Genomic DNA, 23,848 nt, shown 5'->3' with positions numbered 1-23,848 from the left:
ACAACAACATCTGCTTTATTTTATTTATTTATTTATTCTTTGGTGGACTGGGCGGGACATTCATATGGCCCTTGACCACTGAGACTGAAAATCAATGTTATCCTCCAGGAACAATGGCATGAATAGCACCCAATCTCTGCTGAGTGAGTACACATTAAACACCTCACTGTTCCGAAGGATAGATTGTTTTCGAACAAAAAAAAACAAAGAAAGAAAAAAAGGGGGCTCCATTAGAGAATTGGACGCCATAAACAAGCCTGAGATGAATACAACACTTCCTTTCCTTTCAATTAATTTCCTTCCTACTCCCTCAAAGGGGTTTCTGACCATCAGAGTGGATGGGAAACAAATACTAATGTGTTGATCTTACTGCTAGATACAACAACAAAACCAGTTATCTAAATAAGCAATTTCCCTGTACATGCATTTTTGTCTTGTCTATATTCAAAAGAGGTCTTGCTTACTATTGTACTGTGAACAACAAAAACTGTGACTGCCTCAGCTTCAGTCAGCCGAAATCCCCTCCCTCCCCCTCCTCCTGGCCAGTTTGAGAGCAGTCTACAGTTTCAGTCTGGCTTCTCTCCGGTGTTTTTCGCTCCTATAACGCTACACTGCCACCGTTTTTTTACTGATCCTACTGTACATCATGTTACAGCACTCCCCTCTCATTCTCGCCTTTTTTCTGCTTCTGTCTCTATCTCCCAGTCTCTCTCAGGGACAGTCCGGGGTCACGGTTTCTCTCACTGGTTAACCGGTGTCTGGCACTCCGGAGGCAGCATGTCATTGGCTGCCTGACTCGTCTCACCTTGGCGGTGCATATTTTACCACACGGGACAATAAAAGGCAAAACAGATTTCAGACTTCGCCCCAAATTCATTGACTGGAACAACTGTATTCCCAAGACCTTGAGACATTTCTCACCCTGACGGTTTTCAAATCCACAGTGGTAAAATGAAGTAGGTCGTTTTGTAAAGTGAATGTAGGAGGGAGGGAGGTGAGAGGGGGAGGATGGAAGAACAAAAGGCAAAAAAGAAAAGAAAAAAAAATCTTAGATGAGGATGTGGTGTGACATAATTATCTCTTGTTCTTTTCACAGAGGCTGGATTCACAACCCAACAAGCTGCATTTTTACAAATCAAGCCAATATTTTCTTCTATTTTTCACACTCGCAAACACATTTTAGCAATAAACCTGATTTGAACCGGCTATAATTGAATGTTTTGCGGAGAAGGGGTGGATAAAGAGGAGAAAATAAAAAGCGAGATAGAGACATCTCAACAGATGGGCCGGAAAAGAGAGCAGGAGACAGCGAGCACGCAGCTTGCAGTCCTTGGAGGAGGGGTAGACTTAAAAAAACAACTTTGAAGAAACAATTTCCTCGCAATCCATCAGTGACCCACGTCGATCCGATTGATAAACTGCTAATTACAAAATCAATCGCTATGAATTTTCACAGCTGTCAGACAGAGGGGCTCCCGGGAGAGTGATCTCCCAGAGACCTTGTTCTAACATTCCGGACACCCTCCTCCTCCCTCGACCCCCATCTCTCCTCTCTCCCACACCCCACCTCCCTACCGAAGCTCTGTTGTCTGAAAGTAAAGGCCTACCATCAGCATTTTCATTTTTCAGCCCCGGACAAAACAAGGGAAAGCGGCCCAGTGACCCAGGCGTGCATTGATCAGAGCGGGACAGGTCCTGCCTCCTCAAAAGGAGCCTGTCAATAGCAGCGTGCCGTCTCGGCATTGGAACAAACGAGGCCTATCACTCCCTGATACTCATTCCATTCGACTTAACACATTTTATTGACAGCCCCTGTGCTCCTAATGAAATGCTAAATTTATCTCCCGTGGCTGCTGTGCCCTGCAGCTACTGTTATGGAGATAGAGAAAGAGAGGGGAGAGGGAGCGCTGGAGAAATACCACAACATGGAAGGTGTTCAATTAAAAAAAGCTCACTCCTCCATTCCTCTTTCCCGTACACTGCCCTTATCTTCTCTCCATCTCTCCATCTCACGCTCCAAACTAAAGGTTACACTGAAAAACTCCTGAAAAACTAAGAAATGTCATTTCTGAAACTGTGTTAGACAATACCTTACTGTTTCTGGATATTATACTGTGTAGTGTGCATTACTCAGAGGTCCAGTCAGGAAAAAGTGAAATATTCCGAGTGAGTAATACACTCGTAGAACATCTCTAACATTTTCTTCTGAAGTCTTGATTTTTTTTTTTAAATGAAGCTACTTCAGTGTATTTTTCATATACTATGTGTTTATATAAGTTATTTCAGTAGTTAAAAAAGCTAAAGGCTTCACTTACCATTATTGTGTATTTTATTTTTGGTCTGCATTTATTTTGAAAAAACAATATATGTTTTAGCTGTTTTCTGTTATATTAATAATAACACTAAATAATAATGCAACATTAATTATGAAAACTGAGTGGGAATAGTAAGATGTTTTTAAATAAAAAATAAATAACATTGGAATGAAACAGTAGTGGTAACATCCACAAAAGAGACTCAATATAAAATTAATTTATGTATTCTAAACCAATCACTGCTTTGGGACAGGTTTGTTCCACTGAAAGTAATTCAAAATTTTAAATGGTTATAAATACTGTTAAAATAAATTATTTATATATATCTGATTCATTTGAAAACGTAGGGTAACAGTGATATTTCTGTTGCATTAATATTATTAACACAATTGTTATTTTTATGAAATATTATGTTTGAAACAAATGACTTTAAATAGACTTATTATTGACTTGCTATTCTCAAATTTTTCTAACGTTAATTTAAAACATGCTTCAGTTTTCATTCTTATGCACATGAAATTTGCTTCAATCAAAAATCATGACACCATGAATGTTTTTATGATGCGTCAGTGTGCTGAAGACACCTCACCTGAGTTGGCGAGGGCGATAGCCTTGAGGGTGACGAACTCCTCCTTCTCCACTTTGAGCTTCTTGCATTTGCGGACCAGCTGCAAGATGGAGACATAGAGGTCGAGTAGGCCTGTCAGCCGCGAGTGCTCCTCGTCCATGATGTAGTCCTCAGCGTACACCAGCTCGTCCTCATACGGCAGTGAGCGGAACACGATGCTGAGGATGAGGATCTCCATCCAGGCGCTCTGCAGTAAACTCATCTGGTCTCCCAGAGAGAGAGAGGAAAAGCCTGAAAGGACAGAGGAGGAAACTGTATAAGGACAGGAGGACTGCATGGAGAAATAAAATATGTGTGTATGTGCGTTTATGCATTTCTGTTCCACGATTCCTTTATTAGACAGCATTAAAAAGTAAAAGAAAGTGTTTAGAAGTAAAACAACAGACAGCACTTTGAGATGATCGGTAAACCAAACAAGACTTGTCAAGCCCCGGTAGCCTGGAGTACATGCCGAGGCACATGTTAGCGAGTGGTGTTTAATTTTAAATGCACAGTGGAAGGTCCTCTTTGAAGCTGGTGTCAGAGCACTTGAGTGGGCTTTACTGTAAGTGAGGACAGTAAATCGGTGCAAAGGTCCGGGACACACAAAGCCATGTGGTTACCCCTTGTATCCTGTCACACTTCTATTGGTGTGAGGGGGATTAGCACCGAGACACATTCTCATTGGAGGGGTTGAGGACATGACATGCACTGTGTAGCGGGAGGAGGTGAGGACACACACACACACACACACACACACATACACACACACATACATAGCAACATACACATAACATGTGTCAACCAGGAAAAAGAGACATGCTCACATGTGGATCATGGCACCTATACGTATGCACATAAATGCGCACACATACATAGAGCACAGGGGTCACATGATTCAAGCCCAGCCTGAAGACCTGCTTAAACCCCAGGGCCTCTTCTCTAACAGCAGCTGAATGCGCTGATGAGCTTGGATGCCTCACACCGCTGTCATTTTCCTTCAGCACCTCTACATATGCTCAGAATAGAACATTAAATAAAACAAACTGCTAGATCCCCGAAAGATGAGCTGTGAGAAACTCAAACAAATTAAAGTGGGTAAAGGCAAAAAGAGAAAGGAAGAGAGAGTGAGGAGCAGATAGCCATCTCATCCCTTTTCCCTTCGTACTACCCTTCAGCTGTCAATAAACTGCCTGAACCCCCCACCTCCACCCCAACCCACCCCACACTCTTTCCCTCCATCTCCCCTCCTCCTGCACAGCATGCCTGCAGGCGGCCCATTCTGACGGCATATTAGGCTCTTCAGCTCCGCCCCTGATTAATATGATTGCTTTTACAAGTTTGCTGTTGCCACGCTACCTGCCACTGTGTGATTAAGAGGCGATAGATTACAGTATTGACCATGGCGCCCACTGCACCTATGCCCTATGTTTTTTTCTTAAATATAAATGATCTCACTGTGGTGCAGCCACCAGCCTGATGTTTATCTCCTCCTGCCAGGACGACATGAATACACACACACACACACACAATCACACACACACACACACGGCTGAGAAGAACAAGAGACATGATGAGGAAGCGTGAGAGGAGGTGAAAAAGAAACAGGAGGGAGAGAGAAAGAGAGAGAGAGACAGGCAGAGAGAAAAGAAGAGCCAGGGAGAGTAGTACCTGAGTGTTCAATTTCCCTTATCGTGGTGATGACCACTGCGGGGGAAGAGCTGGAGGATACATTAATTAACAGATTGTGATCAGAATGTGAGGGCCTTCACATTTTGAAGGGGAATCAATAGTCAGTAGAATAGAGTGCTAACAGAAAGGTGCTGGTGCCCGGCTGGACTGGTCAGAGGTCTAAAGAGTCCAAATTAGACCCAACAAAGCAAACTGCCGAAAGCACTCAAAACACCTGACTATTATCGGCGGAGGCAATAAACCATATTTTGTAAAGGCCTCTGCCATTACACATATCAAGACTGCATCTTAAAATCGTTTGTTGTGTTATTTCCTTGTCTGCATACGTGGCCATTAAGTTGGACAGAATGTGGACTGGCTGGAGAGGAATTGTCATGCAAGCGTGGACGCGGTCTTGATTGCCGCATCAGGTTGGCATCACAATCACAGGCAAGGCTTTGTCTAGCCTTTTAATGCCAAGGAGGAGTGAAGCGGAACTAAAGCGCTACTCCCAATGTGACAGCCCGTGTGAAGGCCTTGTTCAGGGCTTGTTGGAGAGGCTTTAGAGTTGTTCTGATACAGCAGACACCTCTCAGCCATATGCACACATGCAGCCCAGCAGCCTACAATTACCTTTGACGCTAAAAGTCCTTGAATTTAATCCAGTGTTGTGAGATGGAGAGGTGGTGTTTTTCCCCTGCTCCATCCCCTCTCTTCAGGGCCTAAATTATCGCTCCAAATGGGATCTCGTGTCGTTGCCTCGCCTTTTTCCACTCAATTTAATCGAGTAATGAAGTGACTTCCCGACTCCGCAGGTCACACTGCGCTCCGGCCGCCGCACTCTGAAGGTGGCCCGGTTAAGTGCCGTCGGAGTGGGTGATTTCCTCTAATGAAATATCAATATTTACATCTTCATTTCCAGCCCACTGCCTTGGTGGGGTTTGACCAAACATGACACAATATTGACCAAATCAGAGAGGCCTGTCTACGCGCTTGAAGGGCCTTTTCCACTCCACTGCTGAGTGAAACTGCAGATTTCTGTCTGAAAGTCCTTGTGGCAGGAATGCAGAGATAATAACAATGCAGAGTTTGTTTCTTTGTTCACTTTGACTTAAGCACCCTGCACATATGGCGATCACATGTCTCAAAGGGATTTTCACTTTCAATATTACAAGATGTAAAAAAAGGTCAATGTAAAATCTGTTCAGTTTAGACAAAGGAACAAAAATAATTATAAGGTGACAGAGAATCAGCACTACAGAGTAGCCCAGTGACCATTAACTTCATCAGCACACCATTATTTCTTGCTCACAGGGTGAAAACAAGACCACTAAAGACCAACAACGGACGCCAAAACCATCATCTCTCTCTTTATCTCCCCAAAAGCCCTTGGCTGTGGGCAGGAGGGGGCAGCCCAAACCCACAGACGGCTGCTTCAAACCTCTCGCAGAGATTAATCAGAGCGCCGCTTCATCTGCCAGAGCACAGGACGGTCCAAAATGAAATGCTGGAGATTTCTGTTGAGCTGGAGTTCATATTCTATTAATTTATTATTGTTTCCCTCTCCCCGAGGGCCATTAGCGCGGGTAATAAAAAGAGATGTAATTACGAGGCACGGTGGCCCCCTCCAGCTGCAGCCCCCTCGTAACTCACCCTCAATCAGACAACAGAGCAGACAGAGGGAGGGAGAGAGAGAGGGGAAAAAATTGTCAAGAGAGAGGGAGAGAAATGGAGGATAAAAGAGAGGAGAAGATATGGGCAAGAGAGGAGAGAGATAAGAAAGAGAGAAAGAGAGCAGCAGCAGGGAGCAAAAAGGGGACCGGAGCATGAGGGGAAAAGGAAGAGGGAGATAGAAAGAGGAAAGAGAGTAATTCTGGCTGGACAGGGGCTGATCTATCATGGCTAGCTATCAGAAGGACAAGCAGGCCCTGAAGACTTCTGCCCAGCGGCAATCTCACCTCAGCCAAGTCAAGTGCTCTCCGGGCTCCAGTTGGAGTAAAACTGCCCCTAACAGGACCCCAGGGGTTCAGTACGTCTTTTTTTTATATTCTAACCTCAAACTGAGCTGAATGATCATGCTGCCATAAGCTTATTCTATATCAAAGCTTTTTATTTTAGTTTAAAAAAAGAACAAGAAGAGGACAAGAGAATAATGTATGCACCTGTGATCTGTATAGATTCCTCTGATGTGGCAGAGTGACACGCTACGATGTAAGATGTATAACCAATATGGCAATGAAGGGCAATTTTGAGCAGCTTCATAATGGCGTGTGTGCTTGTTTGTGTGGATCTGAGTGTGTGTGCAGCTGCCGTCCATGATTCTTCTTGAATTTACATGACAGCGTCAGGAGGACCCAATCAATAGCAGCTTGGTAATAAATTGCTGCGCTTGACATAAATAATGTGACCTGAAGTCCAGTCGCATGTACAACATAAACAGCTCAGTTTGCTGCGAGCTTTCCCCGGACACTGATTTGATGACACAAAGGCTGTTTTTATATTGGACAAAATCCTGTCAATACAAACTAAATTGACTCGATGAAAAAGAGGTTGCCGACTGAAAATTCATCTTGTTTTTTTCAGCTCCAGCGCTCACTTTCAGGAGAGTCGGCTATCTGCCTTCTTTTAACGTGATAACCAGTCCATTATCCAATGGTAAGTGGCTGGGGAATGGGTGATTTGACCAGTAGCCTGTGAACGCTATGAGGTTGAAGAACGTTAAATACAGTAATCCCCTTGTTTTAATCTGCACCCTATGACCTCCTGACCCTAACGGAGAAGTCTTTAGCACCTCCCCAGGGTCCCACTGGCCAATACGGACGTTACAAAGACCAGGACGAATCAGGCTTTAATCATTGCCATAATTACACATAATTTATCTCCGCTGCCATCAAGCAACATTGCTTAATGAGGGATGTCGCTCTGCTGACGATCACTTAAAGGCACATCAGCATATAAAATGTCCTACAGTACATTCTGTATAAAATACAGACGCAAAATTCTACACAGATGCTCCAGAACCGGGATTTTATACAGATTCAGCTCGGCGACAATATGAACAGCGCGCACACAGAATTGTGATGCTAGATGTACCTGCTCATGTGTCACAGTAACTAAACAAAGCCCTCCCCCACCCTGTCTGGCAGATGTCCCTTTCCTGGCCCTGCATACTCCTGGCTGCCTGTCTGCCTCCAATACGCCCCCATCTCAATCTCCTTTTCCGCCTTCCTCCCGCTCTCCTGCCTGGGTTCAGGCCTCAGCATCCACCTGATTGCTCAATCTATCTTTATCTCCTGTGTTGAAGCCTACGTCAGAGGGTAAATTGAATATACTAAGAGCTGTCTGTTGGTGTCTATATTTAATAAAGTGCACTGATGAGGTGCTGATTTATTGCCGGGCAGTATTCACACTCTATTACAAGGAGATTACGCAGCTTGAGTGGGATCAGGCTGGCAACACAGTAAGTAGATTTCACAATTTAATGGCAAAGAGAAAACAGGAGCCCGGAGGGGGCTGGAGAAGGGTGGGCTGATGGGTGGGTGGGTGGGTGATTATGGTGGAGGGTTGAGCTGACACAAACACGACAACATACAAGAGGCGCGATCTCTTTTTAACATCGCTGCCTCCATGCTAACAACTAACATGCCAGGCGGTTGTCTGTCAAGTGCGGAGCTGATGAGCTAGAATCCAATAAAGCCCAGATGATGAATATTCCCAAAACGCCAGTAATGAATAGAACAATGCAAACACGACTATTTTATCAGATTAATCTGGTCTTGATCTAATAGCAAAAAATGCAATCACACATGAGATGGATGTTTATTTTTAAAAGTAATAATACAAAATCTAAAAGAATTTAGGAAATAAACATATTCCAAATGCTGTTTAAATATTTTACATTCTAGGGGGGACATGCGACATGCCAGAGCAAAAATATGTTTTATTGTGCAGGAGCAGAGCAGCACCCGCAGCAGCAAGTCAGTGTTTGCTTGGCCCTTTAGCCTTCTGAGAATTCCCATGCTGAAAACACTTGGGCCTGGGAAGCTAGGACTGGAGCTGACAAACACCAAACAACGAGTACCTCTTGTATAAGCAGCATGCATGGCAGTTTTTTTACATATGAACACATGATATTCCCACCGTGGGCGAGAAAGGATGTGGGGTGGTATGAGAGTGGGGGGGTGTCACCCTTATATCCCGCCGCTCTCGAAGAAGGCAGCAATGGCAAGGTGGTAAACAGGTTCTAGTGAACTGAAGCTCTCAGTATACTTAGTTCGTCCCTAAACCTTTTGGACACAGTAAGATGCATCTTTACAGGATGGAAGGGGGCCAGAGGGGTGGACAGTGGACTGCTATGTGTGTCAAAGGTTGTTAGCACCTTAGGAGCAACAAGCCATCTGTCAGCATCCCCCTAACACTGCTCCTAATGACCTTACCCCCCTCAGGCAACAGCCGTGTTAGACTCTGCTTCATGGTGCTATTTGGAGCAGTGACACTAGTGTCCAAAAGCTCCACAGTGATTATCAATTAATCAAAGGCAGATTCAGAATGAGGGCAAGGCTGCAGTCTGGCAATGGCAAACCTGTGAAATGGCTCTTGATATGTGACACTCGCCTTCAATATCTACCTCATTAAACTAACAGTAACAAATGCACCTGATCTGATTGATTAATTGTGTTACTATTTCATCTAAAATAATAGAAAAAAACTCTAAAACCTCAAAAAGCACTTTTTTTTAATATGCAAACTGACCTTTCATGGTATGCTAAATAGAGCCGGGATGACAAAGTTGACATTGGACCCTGTAAGGCAAAGATACCATCTACACTAATGATAGAGCTTTGATATCCTCCAATCGCCCTCCGATTAAAACTCAATAGGGCCACTCTACTCCACATTATGCCACTTTTGAAACGCATTTTCAAATGTTAGCTGAGAATAGAGGAAATTAAAAATCAATTGGGAGAAGGTAAGTGCCAATTTTCGTGACATTTAAATTGTTACATTTGGACTTTAGTTATTGGCCCATCTGTCAATGGCCTAATCAATGTGGTCTACTTCATAATGAACTGTTAATCTTTTTAATTCCATTGCCTAAGGCAGCAAAAATCTATCAGAATGCAATCAGCAGTTTTTTTCCCCCCTTGTTCCTTTCTTGTCCCGGAGCGGATAGAGGGAGAAATATTGTAGGAACCTAGCATGGTAGGCTGCCCTGCGGTACCGTTGTTGCATGGAGTGTTAGTGCATGGAGTCTCGCTCAACCAGTGAACCGTCTCTGATCAGGTTCAGCCATGTACAACTCAATTATGCAGCCATTTCATGGCCAGAGGACACCCACTGTCCTAATACAGACACCACCAAAGGGACAGACCATGCACTCAGCTGAAGTAGAGGTCTTTATCCTGTCAAATTGTCTTTTTATCTAAAAAGAATAGATGTGATTTTAAAATTTAAGTAAAAAAAATGACCAAATATAAAACAAAAGCACAAGTGTGATTGTGAGTATTTATACTGTGGGGAAGCAGATCAGAATAATCTACTTAAGGTCTACCATCTCGCAGGTGCAGCACATGTTTAGTGCATCCGTTCAGTTCCAGGTACTCGGAATAGACTCTCTGGCTTACTGCCTCAGGTTTTGGGTTAAATGATCATTATCGACGCATTTGGAATGACAAGCCCTCTGCCGCAATCTGTGGGGCAAATCCCATTAACATTATGAATCTATCCATTGTACAATACGTGTTAGTATAATCTGATTAACAGGGCTTCAACACTATGACACACAAAATCCGAGATGGAGTGTACACATATTAAAATGATGATGCACTCCAGGATACAAGTTAAAACCTTTAACAAGTGTGGATTGGTATATTGACTACACTTGCTTCAGGTTACTCAGTGGCCTCAGATGACCTAGTAAAAGATAAAAAGACCACAGACACTCTTTCTCTTGCATCTGTACATGTGTGTCTTAGTGAGCAATACCTACATGCTTACACAGTCTGTACTCAGCAGCACAGGAATGTCTCCTTTTTGTGCATGTCTGCAACGCCGGTGTAATTTTTGGGTCACAACGATGAGAGTGTGTTATGGGGTCAGTTGTGATACAGTCCTGACTAAGCTCCTGTTAAACTCTCTAAGTGCTGACCATGCAGGGCCCGTGGGGAGTGATCCAAACAGTTTAGATGCGCAAGGGGCTGGGGCTGAGGCCAGGGGTTGAGAGCATATCCATCTCTAATCTCCTTACTATCAGATCTGTACCTGATTAATACCCCTCCTTCTGAGAAGTACTCTAATACCTTTTCAGTACAAAATGCACCTGCCCTACCTGAGGTCAGGTAGAGTCCACTTCACTTTACTGACAATAAATTAACCTTTTAAATCTAAAATAATAAATAGATAAATATGAATTAGTATTTAAATGTATGTTCTGAATTAAGTGATATAATGCAAAGCATGCACACACTTGTGTATGTGTGTGTGTGTGTGCATCAGTGCATCAGTGATGTCGCACATTTCCTGCATGCTGACAGCTCTGTGCCTGTCCAAGATATGCTGATGAGAAAAAGAGGTTATGGAGGTGCCGCTGAGGGACACAATCATTTAGTTTGTTACCCCTCCATGCCTACAGCACTGTAATGTTATAGAGTTATGGGGGTCAAGCTCAAGATCAAGGAGAATCTGCCTCGGTTGCAAAAAAAAGAGCGGCTAAACAATGTGTTCTCTGTCAAAATCAGAGGAAAACTCTTGAAGGAAGCAAAATCTCTGCTGACGTGAGGTGCTGTATCCTTAATTCAACAGCCTCTTATAACCTAACACCTCGTCTATCAGAATGCCTATGGGGCAAGGAAGAAACATGATTATGCCCATCAATAATTCAATGTATGTGTACTTGTGTGCGTTCGTGTGTGCATGTGTGTGTGTCTGTGTGTTATATGATGTCTTGTTTGATTGGGCAGGTCCCCAACTTCTAAATGTCCCTGGTGATTACAACACACACTGGCAGTGTCCCCCTCTCCATTCAATGCAGGGGTTTTAGATGCACTCTATTGATTTGTTTCTTGCACAGCTATGTCCATTTTGCACCCCCTCCATCCTCCACACACCCTGAGGCTGTATGAGCTGCTGTCATTAATTTTCTATGTGTGTGCACGCATGTTTATTCGTACAGAGTGGGTGTGAGACAGGAGGCAGGGAAAGACAGAGAAAAAAAACAGCAGGCGGGTTAAAAAGAAAGAAAGATGAAAGAAGACAAATAATTATTTGTTTTATACCTGGGATGTGCTTGGCCCAGCCGATGATGACCACCAACTCGCGGTCAGCCAGGTCGCACAGCGTGGTCAGAGCCTTGATGTCGCTCTCCGGCATGGTGGGGTCGGGCATGGCATAGATCTTCTCTGGCTCCGCCACCAACAGGTGAGACACTATCTTTGTGACTGAGGATAGAGGAGGAGGGGGGTGTCAAAGCAAACCAGAGGTCAAAGGTCATATCACTCCAAAGCTCAGTGAGGCACAAAGATGCACCGCACTGATAAACACTGGTGACACATGGTAGAATACTGGTCTCGCTTTCGTAGTTTCTTTCTCTTTCTCATTATGCAAACTAATGGATGGAGCTTGAATTTGTACGAGTGAAATAAAGGCACTGAAAGCTCTTATCCGTACAGAATGCATGCGAGTGGGAAAAAAATGTATGTGTGAAAATGTGAGTGTCCTCGAGCACTCTGTCATTGTTTAATATCGGTCATCTGCTCGTAGACTTATCATAATACAGCGAGTGGAATAATAGCTGGACTATCTTTCTGACCAATGAACTCTCAACTGTCCAAACATGGGTGAGACCGTTTTACCAGCTTTACCTGCGTGCTGGCCAGGCAGAGGAGGGGCGGCGGCGGAGGGAGACAATGGGTTAGTGACGGAGCAGTACTCACGAGGCTTTTTGGTGGGAGGGGGGAGCGTCAAGCCCAGGTACGGGTTGTTTTCTGAGTCCAACCTCCGCTTGTACTTCTGTCTGCCCCCTCGCACTCGGTCCAGGCGAACCCCTGGGTTAGAAACGACAGGAGGGACAAGAGATGAAGAGAGTGTAGTTTTTCTAGACTAGATTTAAAGGGATATCAAATACATGAAAATTAACTAGGTCAAACAAAAGCTAATAACAGTAGTAAGAATGCAAAGATACACAAAAGAAATCTCTCCTCCGTCTTTTACAACATATGTGTATTAGATCATGTCAACAGTAGTGAGAGTGCTGGTTCCTATCTTGCATGTAAGCACTGTAAAAGGCATAGTGGCATAAGTGTGTGTCTCTGTGTGAGCATGCAATCGTGTGTGTGTGTGTGTGTGTGTCTGTCTGTGTGCGCGGATGTGTCAGAGGCACGGCTGCCTTCCCATATGTGGTCCATGCCTGGCTGGTCTACTGTGACACAGCTGAGCCCAGAGCAGGTCTAAACATATGAATATTTAACGCAGGGTCAATGATCTCACAGACTGGCCCTCTAATTATTTAGCTTTTGGGGTGAGGCAGACTGCATACTAATTAGCTTGCCAGCTACATGCCTCTTTGCTTGTGGGGGTGTGTGTGTGTGTGTATGCTTGTGTGAGCTCAGGTGTGTGCTCTTCGGTATCCAGAAAAAGAAACTTAACCAGCCTACAAGCAAAGACATAGTCCCACACACACTGTACAAAACATCCGCTGTCATACTGCAGATAGATAACTACGTATTGCTTTCCCATAAAAGACCCTTATTTCACCCCTCTTTCACTGGAGTAGCACTGAGGCCTTATCGCCCCCAGCCACAGCTAGGGGGCCAGGTTGCACACTGATACTGTAAATGTCAAGTCGGCCTCATCATAACATAAGTTATTTATTATCTCATTATTTGATAAGAATGTTTCCATTTGGATGTCTTTTCTATTCTATTAATTTTCAACATAGTTAAAATATTTCATCTACGCTGTTCTATTTATTTGATACCACCGGGAAGGTATTTGGTTATTTAATGCACTTGTATGCAAACATTTATATCCCACATCCCCATATTTGGCCCAGCGTGTCACCGCTACCGCGCAGCCTAAATATCCCTGATATCTTAATCCTGTCAGGAGGGAGAATCCCTTCAATTTAGCTTGTATGCATAATGTAACCCCCCCTTGCCTCAAACAAATTTAATACTAAAGGGCGGATGAGAAAAAGGCTCAATGAAATGCTTGCGGTGGAGGAGGAGTTAATTTGTCAGCCGCCCGCGTCCTCTGAGCGGACAACACCTGCAGCCAGAGCACTTCCTTGATGATTTCATCACTTTATAACAGGGAGGACGGTGTCAAACCTGGGCATTGTGTGGCCACTGCAAATGAGCCTAATACAATTTGCCCATCAGCGAGTGCTCTTGGAGGGGATGAGTTTGGATGTGTCCCATGCACGGTGATTGGAGGTCGGTCGGTGAATGGAGGGAGGGGGGGCAAAATCAGATGATGTAAGATAGACGCGGTGGCTTTCATTTAACAAAGAGGAATTCAACAGTGGATTTATGCAAAATATCTTCTTGATTTTCCCCACTCATCTTACATGGCCATAGCACCTCTCCCTCACGCTCAATACATGGGGGAGGGAGGGGTGGGGGTCTAGTAAACATGTAACATCATATAACTGTAGAATAGAGATTTTTGCTACTTATAAAAATTATTTGATTCCCTAGAAACACAAATCTGATTAGGATTGTCTTTCAATTTCCTGACACTGACAACCTACTAACCTAATTACCCCCAATTCCCAACAGAGCTTCATCCTTCCCAGCAACCACCAGGGAATCATCTGATGGCAACTACCTGTACTTTACACACACACACACATACTATGACAATTTCATTTTTATGTGTAACATACAGAAAGATTTCTTTCTGTGAAGGGTCTTCTTGATAATAGTCTTTTCACACCTTGTACATGCTGCTCAGGTTTGAGTGCTTAACTTTCTTACAATTCAGTGGAGATGGTACTGTCACTACTGTAGGGATGGAAAATTCCTCTCATTGTCAAACGTGATGTCACCCCTTTCTACAGTTTCTTCCAGCTCTCCCGATGAGCTCGGCCGCTGCCAGGTGGCTGCGCTTCTGCTCTCCATGATCCTCTCTGCTGGTTGAGTCATGTGGCTGTGTCAGCCAGTGTAAACCCAGCGATGAAGGTAGATGGGTGCCTCTTTTAATTAGAACAGTCCTGGCCATAATTAACAGATGCTGACAGGAATTAAAGCTTGGCACTAACCTGTCTCATTTTACTGTCCAACAGGGCCAAATAGAGGCAGAGAGGAAGAGAGAGTGATTAAGAGCAGCTAGACGGATTCATTCACTCATGCTGTCGGGCACTATGGCTAGGACTTTATAGGGGCCTTTGTGAGGTTCATATGTCCCCTTGGTGGCACCCGAAGCTTTAAGTGGTCTGACTCAGATCAGTCTGTTGTGCTCCCTCCAAAGTAAACAGTAGGTGTGTCTATAAATGTGTGAAGAGAGTTGACTACCACCTCATCCAAAGTTATCTCACTGTTTTATGGCCCACTACACAGTGCAGCGAGAGGGTAGCAGTGGGTGAGCTCGGGTATCATCTCTTCAAAGCAGGGTTCAGGGGGAGAGGGCTTTTGGCCAAGGCGGCTGGTATTTGTGCACGGATTAACGCAGGGCCTCGATGTGGGGGCTGGGGCCAGCTGACCTAGGGCTCTTCTTTCTCTCCAAAAACAATAATAATCCCCTTCAGAGCACACTCCTACAAAAGGGCCTGTCTTCACTCACTTTGTGTGGCCGGCCATGGTAGGGGCCCTTATTTTGAGTCCCTCACCTGTTCTGGGTGTCCCTCTCTGGGGAAAGTGTCAGGATGTCTGGGATGGTTGGCAATGCCAAGGGGGGCTTAGGCGGACCCTATTTTAGCTGGGAAAATCAGAAGGCCACATGGCAAGGCATGGTGAACCTTGCCTTTCAAGGAAGCCGTCCCGCTAAACTGCCGTCAGCACTATTTCAAAGGCCCACTGTTGCCAGCTTTGCATACTTGTAAGTGTGTTGCAGCATTTTTAATCACGAGTGGTGATGAGCGGTGGTAGCGGAAAAATTGTCACGTATTGCCCCCTCCCCATCTGCTGACCCCAGGAGCTGCCATACTGAGACCCTCGTCACATGCTCCATTTACAGGTTAGCTACAATATCGCCAGTGAGCTCACATCCCTGCTCATACCGCTAATTGAAGAGACTAAATGGTACTTAAACTACACTTTTGACTGCTCTTAATTACAGTATCCTAAAAAAAAAACATAAATGAGGCTTTAAGCTTATTTAACTTACTGCACTATTGACATTACTGCATGTGAAAGCAGACTGTATTTATCTTACTGGTGTAGACAGCCTCCGACACATGTGGACATTTACTTACATGTCTAGTATTTCAGGGCCTATGCATGTGAGTAGAGTGTGGTTTGTGTGTATGTTCTGTATTTGACTATGACGCGGCTATTGTGGGATGTGGTTGTTCTCTGCATGCCAGCCTGCGGAACAATGAGAGGTGTATTGTATATCAGCACAGACACACTTTGCTCCTTTGTCCAGCAAATGTTCATGATGGTCACACAGTTCTCTTACAATAACACAGGATACTTTCTGCCTTAACACACAGCACTGTTACACAGTAAGGACAATGGAACAAAAAAGACATTGTGTTTGGTCAATGATGCAGATGTGTACATACAAATATAGATGTAATTTCACAGAAATAAAGTGTTTTTCTGCGCTGGTGTGTATGTGGAAGAAGTATCTGTGTGTTTGTGAGCAAAGGAAAAAGGATGTCTGTGCGGAGAGCAACTGCCACTGAATGATGTCAATGTAATCTCTCAATAGTATCTTGTCTTCTCTCCTGCTCTAAGCTCTGATCTGTTTCCATTGATCAGAGGAAAAACCTGTTGCCCCTGACATTTGATTCTTCTATTGATCACTTCCTCCTTTATACAGTCAAGGGAAAGTACAGCGACTCAACACAGGGTTTAGGCAGGTCTCTTGTAATCAGACTGCTGATCTTCAAAGACCACAGTTTGAGATATGAATGTTCTGATTGTAGCTTTTGTGTTTGCTCTGTTGATACTGATATCCTATGAATTTTACTAGAGTATAAATATTTAACCTAAATTTGCTCACAAGATGCCTAATATTGTTATTCTTTCAGAGACAGTGATGGATTAAATCGTCTGATTCATTGGGGGGCAGCACTGCACTTTGTAGGAGCTGTAAAGTTATAATTAGGTGATTTTCCATTGAGACACAATGTGACCTTTCTGCAGTAATGAAAGTAAGTGGCAACCTCAGTCACATGAGCAGTGGCCATCTCCACACCCTGGGCCTGAGCATGGCGTTGAGCCGACGGCTTCATAGAGCTTACAGTGGACACAGACCATGTGTCTCTCTTTCCATTTCATCTTGGTGACACTTTAAAGTGCTGGGCCTCAAGGCAGAGCTTACGCGGAAATGCACTTTACATCTCTCTGTTAATCATGACAAGAGCTTTGAATAATCTTTATTGCAACAGAAATCAGTTAATTGAGAGAGATCTATGACAACACCTGCGCAAGACTTCAATGCGCCTGTGACAATAGTTGCAGTGGGGTGATGACAAGCGCTGCTTAAAAGAGGAGGGTCATTCTTATTCTTGGGAATGTGCTGAATACACGGAAGTGTGCATTAGAAACACAGGCTTAGCCGAAGTCTGCATATTTGAGTTTTATACTCTTTTTACTCTGACCTGACACTGGTCATTCATTTATAGCCACAGCTACATATTTTTGTAGTCTCTTATTCTCCAAGATGATATATTGGCATAAATTTTTCATCAGATAGTAATGCGATTACTCTGTCTTTCTGGCACTGAGGCTTTATCTGGCTGCATGCAGTCCAGGGGATTCTGTTACTGCGTGGAGATCCATACAGGCTATGACTCTGGCTTCAGGTGGCGAATGGATATATATGCATCCATAAATCCCACTCTCCAAAGAATAACGAGGAGAATAATGGTGGGGTATATATATTGCACAGAGTTTGACAGAACTTAAAAATGGAAGATTTTACAGAATTTCATTTGTCAGAGCTTCTATCTGACAGTTTTTATACCACTTGTATAACCATGAGGAACAATCATACTTTCCACAACACAAGTGCTACCTGACCCATACTCATCAGCACTTGAGGGAAACACGTTTCCTTACAGAGTCCCTGAGCTACTCCTACAGGAGGCTTGAATAAATATAACACCGCCAATTCACCCACAAGCCACACATCTTTCATTATTCATTTGTCTGGTCGTTTTGGAGCAACCAACAACTGAGAAAGAGAGAGGCAGGTGAGAAAGCATCCAGGAATGCAATGGGGTAAGGAGAAAGGATAGGTGTCTCCCCCCGGAAGAGTAGCCAAGCCTCGGGGTCTCAGGGGGTTCAGTCAGTGGCAATAGGGAGGGAGGGAAAGGGGGGGGAAATCCAGCCAGACAAATCCATCGGAAGCATGTTTAATTGTCACTGAATTCCCTGCTGGCGTGACTTTAAAAAAACATCCACAGGAAGAGAGCTGAGATGTTCGGAAAACATTTAGTGGATCAATATGCCGGGGAGAGCTGAGACTGTGCCGAGTGTGTGCTCAGGGACCTGGCCTGAGCCTTTCCAGGCGGAATACTGTTACATTTCTATTACTCAGACAGCAGGATCAACCTATTCAGCATATTTCTGTCCCCAGCTCAACTGCACATTATTTACCGCTGTGTGGCTAGGGGGAGGACAGGGGGCTGGGAACTGTTGTCTCGGCCAACCAGTTGTACTGTACGCATCTCTTACTCTGTTCTGTTAGGAGAGAAACAGTGTGGGACTCATTGCTGAAGCAGTCTGGGACGTAACAAAACAACTATTATGAAAACTTGCGTGTGATGCTACAATATTCCACTGGCAGCTCCCTTATCAGATCAGTTGTGGTTTCTTTACTTGCATGAATGTTACATAAAAGTTATAAATCAAAATACGTACAGTATGTGTATCTGTGGGTGTAAGAATAATAAAAATGTTCTTACTCTTCTTACCTTCTTTGAGCATCCCCACTTTGAGGCATTTCATGAAGCGACAAGCCTGACATGATTTGCGTCTCCGTTTTGTGATCTCACACTCATTTGTGGCAGGACAGCTGTATTCTATGTTACCTGAGGAGAAGAAGAATGAGACCATGTTATCAACACAAAACAAACACAAAGGCCAAATCAATTATCATTTAAAACAAAATGTTTGTGGAAATATTGAAATATTGGGTAGAATGCAGGTAGAGGTAGAGGCATTTCACCAGGCACTGAGAACCTAATGGTAAATTGGTTGCTGTAACTGATGTAGTGTGTCAGATGGTCTATAATAAATCATCTTTTCGCCAACCAGGCATGGGCACTTGTTAATCACATGGATTCCTATAGAATCCATTTCTGCAGTGTGCAGGTGTTTCAGGTGTTCTCCAGTGAGTACAGAACCTTCCAGCACTGAGGGCCATGGCAGGAGGCGAAGCTGGGGTAAGAGGTAAAGGGTGGGGGTGTGGGGCAGAGGTAAAGCTACACTAGTCCTTGAGGACCCATCAGTAGACGCCACCCTGGTCCAACAGTAAATTGGCCTCATTAATTCTGCGTGTGTCCCCTCCGGGCCCCGGGTGCAGGCCACGTCCCCCTGTGCTCAGAGGGGCCTGCTACTGCCTCAATAGCAGGCTAGAGAGCCAGACATGCTGCCCCTGACCACTTTACATAATACTCCCGCAGACCCAAACCTGTTGTTACCACTGTTGCCATTGTTGACTATTTACATAGTGTACAGGCAGGAGGCCTTATGCATTATTCAACTGCAGCGTCTGATTCCAGGACGGAGCAATGAAAAAGAGTTTCATTGCTACACAATAAAAGAGCCGGTTCTGCTCTACTCTAGCATTAGCAAAAGAAAGGGCAGGATATGTGAGGCAATTCCTCCGCTTCTGTCTGATTCCCTACATTTTACTGTATTCAGGGGTTTTCAATAAAGGGTTTCAATATAATGGTCACTTCAGCCTAGGAATTTGAATCATCCTCGTTTTGAATGGGCTTTTAGTTTTAAAGCTTTTGACATTGGTATTTTTCTTTACTTTTCTTTTAACGTAGGGTTTATGTCTTTGTAGGTATAATGAAATAAATTGTTGCTTAATATAAAAATCTAATTTAATCCTTATTATTGCCTCAATATTTTTCCTCATCCACTAAAATAGATGTAAGTAAACAGCATGTCAGCATATATATGCTTTCTGTTGAAACTGCTAAACACATGTACGGTGCAGCAACCTCTTTAACAGAAGAAGTATTTGACAAAAATCCACACAAACGCATTAGGATTACATCCCAACATCCTGTAGCTGCTCCACAGCTCTGACCCTCACTCCATATTTCTGCACAGAGAAACAGAAAGCTGTGTAATATTCCACTGGCGTTCTTCCACTAGCCCTCCAACATCCTTTGACAACTTATGCAATTATGTTAACATTATTGGACAGATCAAGTGGAGGGTCCCAAGATGTTACAAATAATTAGAAATTCCTCTTTATATCTGGGTTAGAAATCATTATGCTAATTCTCCTCATCTCTTTGGGATTGGGGTAAATAAAGGTGTGAGGGAAGCGGCTGATGAGCTCTGATTGTCTTTCCTCTGTCTGTTTTCTCTGTTGTCATAGCAGAACTAGACCATAATAATCCTATCCATTTCCCATATGCTGGGAGGAGGCAATCAGTGCCACCCTACGCTGGAATCAATTCATGGAGGTCTTTTTGGTTTGCGTTTCATTATACACTAACCAATCAGCAATTTGCTGGGATGTAAAATACTAAATACATTTAAAAAACATGGGTTTTGATTGCACATCTGATCAAATCTTTCTCTCACTTTATTCACTTGATCATATCATTCCAAAAACAGCAAACTGCCACATGTGCATGTAATGTAGCAGGTTTGCTTGCGCGGCCCAAACCCAGCACAGCTGACCCTTTGCGTCCCCGAGGACGTTTTGTTTATGGGGGTGTTTTTCTCTCCTCTTCCCTGCCTTCCCTTCCCTTCCCTTTCTCAGGGCTGCCAGAGACACGTGCATAAACCACACCTGGTGGCTAACGAAGAGAGTTAGCCCTTTGATATCACACACTCCAGAAACAAAAACAAACATACACTCATACACTGCTCTGTCCACCTGTCCTGTCAAGCCCTCCATGCGTCTGATGTTCTGTCGGAGGGGGCTTAACTCAATGCAGAGAGAGGGGTGGATTAACTAATTTTTCACCTCTACATTGGGGTTATATTTAGGACGAGGAGTGTTTCAGTATCAATATATATACAGTAAATCCCATGTCAAAACATACCTAACACCTCTTAGATGTTTTAGAAAAATATCCAAGAAATGTTAAAATTAAAGACATCTAAATGCAAACAAAAGTGTAGCCCCACAACCAAAAATTAAAACAAAACACTGGAACTTTCTATGACTCCCTAATTTGATTTTAAGACTCTTAATACACACATAACTGAAACCTCTAGAGCTAATTATAGTATCTGACGCTGTTAAATATTTGTTTGCATCAGTAATGTTGTTAGACACAGTGGTGACTAATTAAAATTTTGCTCAGTTATCTTAGTGTCAAACACTATATTTATGCTGTATGCAAGCATACATGTATCGTATGTGGTTAATTAGACTGGGTCTCTGTAATCGTTAAATAAAAAAATACAGATTTATATTTATGCATTTAACTTTTTACTTGGAATAGAATAGGCATTATAATTATAAGTTGTATCCATAAGTAAACTGACTGAACTTAACTGAAATTAACCGTATTTAACTGACTTTGTGCTTTGTGGGTAAAAAAAAACAGTGTTCTCATGAACAGTAGTCAAACAAAGTGTCACTGATTTAAATGGGAATTTCTAGTTACAGTAGTTTTGATCATTGACATTGGGCACACCTATAAAATGTTTTACAGTAATCTTGTCATTCAGAAATGATGCCTGGAAATCTTAGCTTGTAGAGTAATAGTATGGCCAGTTTCACTTTCAGAAATGAAGCATACTGGCGGGAACCCCTTTAACCCGAGGGCCATGCTCCGGTTTATCTGTCTTTACAGAGGTTATGGTATGGTTACCAATAACATTACAGAGTGAAGGGAGAAGAAAAAGATTTCCCTCCTTCTTCTCTTGATAAGTATCTGTCTCAATCTATTTTATGGCTTTTCAGGACCCATGCCAGGGCACAGAGGGGAAAGTCAGGTCTTGTAAGTAAATTACAGTAAAATGGCAGGTATTTCTCATCAAAATCTAAACTGACTTTTACAGGCTTACTGTCAAGGTCTATTACTTCATATAAAAGAGGGCCACTGAGTTCAGTTGGTTTTCAGGCAATTTTACACTTGGGTTCAAAATGGGAAGAAAACACGGTTCAATAAGAGATTTATGTTTTTGATTGGTGGGGCACGTGAGGAGCAGGAATGGGGGGATGATTAGGGAGCAATGAGAACAGGGGTATTTCTGGGATGGATGGAGATCCAGGTTGACATTAATTTGGGCCTGGCCTTGACTAATGTAACTATCTCCACGTTAGAGTTCAAGGGGCTTTTCACTGGATGAATAGGTGACACAAGATGGATTTTCCATCCGCTTTTGTTGAAAAGGAAAGGGTATCAGCTGAAGAAGTGCAGGCAAGAGAGGGAAGTAAGATGCGTTTACTCTGTCGATAAATGCCTAAATTTATACACAAAGTCAGAAAATTTTAAATACAACTACATTTAAATATTAGACATTAATATGTTTTAAAAAAACTACACTTTTTCTATCGAGAATTTGCTGCTGTATCAAAATAAAATAGTTAAATAAAGTGAGCACAAGATGATAAAGGAACTGTCATGTACATGGTTAACATTAACTTAGCATGTTGTTTGCTCTAAGTGCTATAGAACAATGTGATAAAGGGCTGGAAAAGACAGCTCCTTTGTTTTCCTCTCATTAGAGAGGGCCGTCTCACACTCCACCCTTGACTGCCTCGTTATTCCTTTAATTAATCAGTTCTCATCAACGGCACCCTCTCATTCTTTCAAGGGCTTTACATTCTGCTATTTACAGCCTCCATTTTCCTCCAACAATCCTGCATGTGTTTCTTTTATCATTTGGTAAGGATTTCACCTCCCCCAAAAAGTCTGTGCGTCCTCCTGCCTTCTCTGCCTGGGACCCCTGTCTGATTATTATGCCATTAAGCCTCTCCTCCTTTCCTCTGAAAGAGCAGCAGGGTCCCTCTCCAATCTAAAGAAGTCCTGGGTTTTTTTCCCCTCCTTTCCCTGAAATTACCCGGCGACGCGTGCCTGAGTTTCTAATTGGCATGCCCGTCCCTGGAGACGGCCCCCTCCCTTCTTCCTAATGAAAAGCCTCGGCCTTAATTACACTTTCCAAACGCTGATTGTTATTGACAAAACTCCTGTGGCTCGGACAAACGACGGCAGATTAGCTCCATTACAGGCAGCCCTCCAAGAAGAGAAAGAGAGGGATTTCAAATCGACAATGCAAAGTGAGGGGGAAAAAAGAGGGGCTTTCAATTTTTTCCATGTACCTTTCTCTTAATTGTTTGGGCCATTGCTCCACTTAAGATGTCTCTTTCTTCACTGATGCCTCTTTTCCTGTTCCATTGTGTTGCCGTCAGTGTACTTTTAGCGAGGGGACAAAAGCCCAGTTATGTTACTTGAGAGAAAATGTTCATCTTTTGTCAATAGACAGGATTGCTGATGGCAGCATGGGTAAACAGGAGGATTTGGCCTAATGCTTTTGTTTGCCTGCAAAAGGTACATAGACTGTCTAAAGCTGATAGGGCTGTAAGGTCCAAAATCAACACCTATCATCCAGACAGACAACCTGCTCTCCATATAATGCCTGCAATCATTTGCTGATGAAAATGTACTAAAAGCAATGGATAGAAGATGACAGACTCATTTTGTTTAAATGTCAAATTCCTATTTTTCTTCCACTCTTACTCATCTCTTTTCACCATATTCCAATGCTTTGGCTCATTTTACCTATTTTATCTAGTTTTTCACTGCATTGCACTACTAAGCCGGCAGAGCTTAGACCTGGGCAGCTGTGCCTGTTGTGCAGATTTTTTTTCCAGGCTCAACAATATCTCCGTCTTCCTGATTAATCTGGAGCAGAGCGCACAGTTTCACAGTGGGGGGCCT

The 23,848-nt window shown here is 43.4% G+C and overlaps 1 protein-coding gene across 8 annotated transcripts in view; it reads right to left on the bottom strand.

The window, feature by feature from the left end:
* The window catches only part of esrrb (estrogen-related receptor beta), a 45,730-nt gene that overhangs the window by 3,532 nt on the left and 18,350 nt on the right, over positions 1 to 23,848 (bottom strand). For 7 of the 8 annotated variants that reach the window (XM_035674563.1, XM_035674560.1, XM_035674562.1 and 4 more), the window contains 4 exons: positions 18,668 to 18,793; positions 12,525 to 12,635; positions 11,868 to 12,029; positions 2,905 to 3,174 (listed from right to left, as the gene is read on the bottom strand). In XM_035674563.1, the coding sequence (XP_035530456.1) occupies positions 2,905 to 3,174; positions 11,868 to 12,029; positions 12,525 to 12,635; positions 18,668 to 18,793 (669 nt within the window). The remainder of the gene's footprint in view (positions 1 to 2,904; positions 3,175 to 11,867; positions 12,030 to 12,524; positions 12,636 to 18,667; positions 18,794 to 23,848) is intronic. The other variant, XM_035674557.1, reaches the window with a different exon arrangement.

The sequence above is a fragment of the Morone saxatilis genome, unplaced genomic scaffold (assembly GCF_004916995.1).
Source record: "Morone saxatilis isolate NCDOM2014 unplaced genomic scaffold, NCSU_SB_2.0 Contig3, whole genome shotgun sequence".
Taxonomy (NCBI): Eukaryota; Metazoa; Chordata; class Actinopteri; family Moronidae; genus Morone; species Morone saxatilis.
The sequence above is the reverse complement of the archived record's forward strand: the minus strand, read 5'-3'. Positions and strand labels throughout refer to the sequence as shown.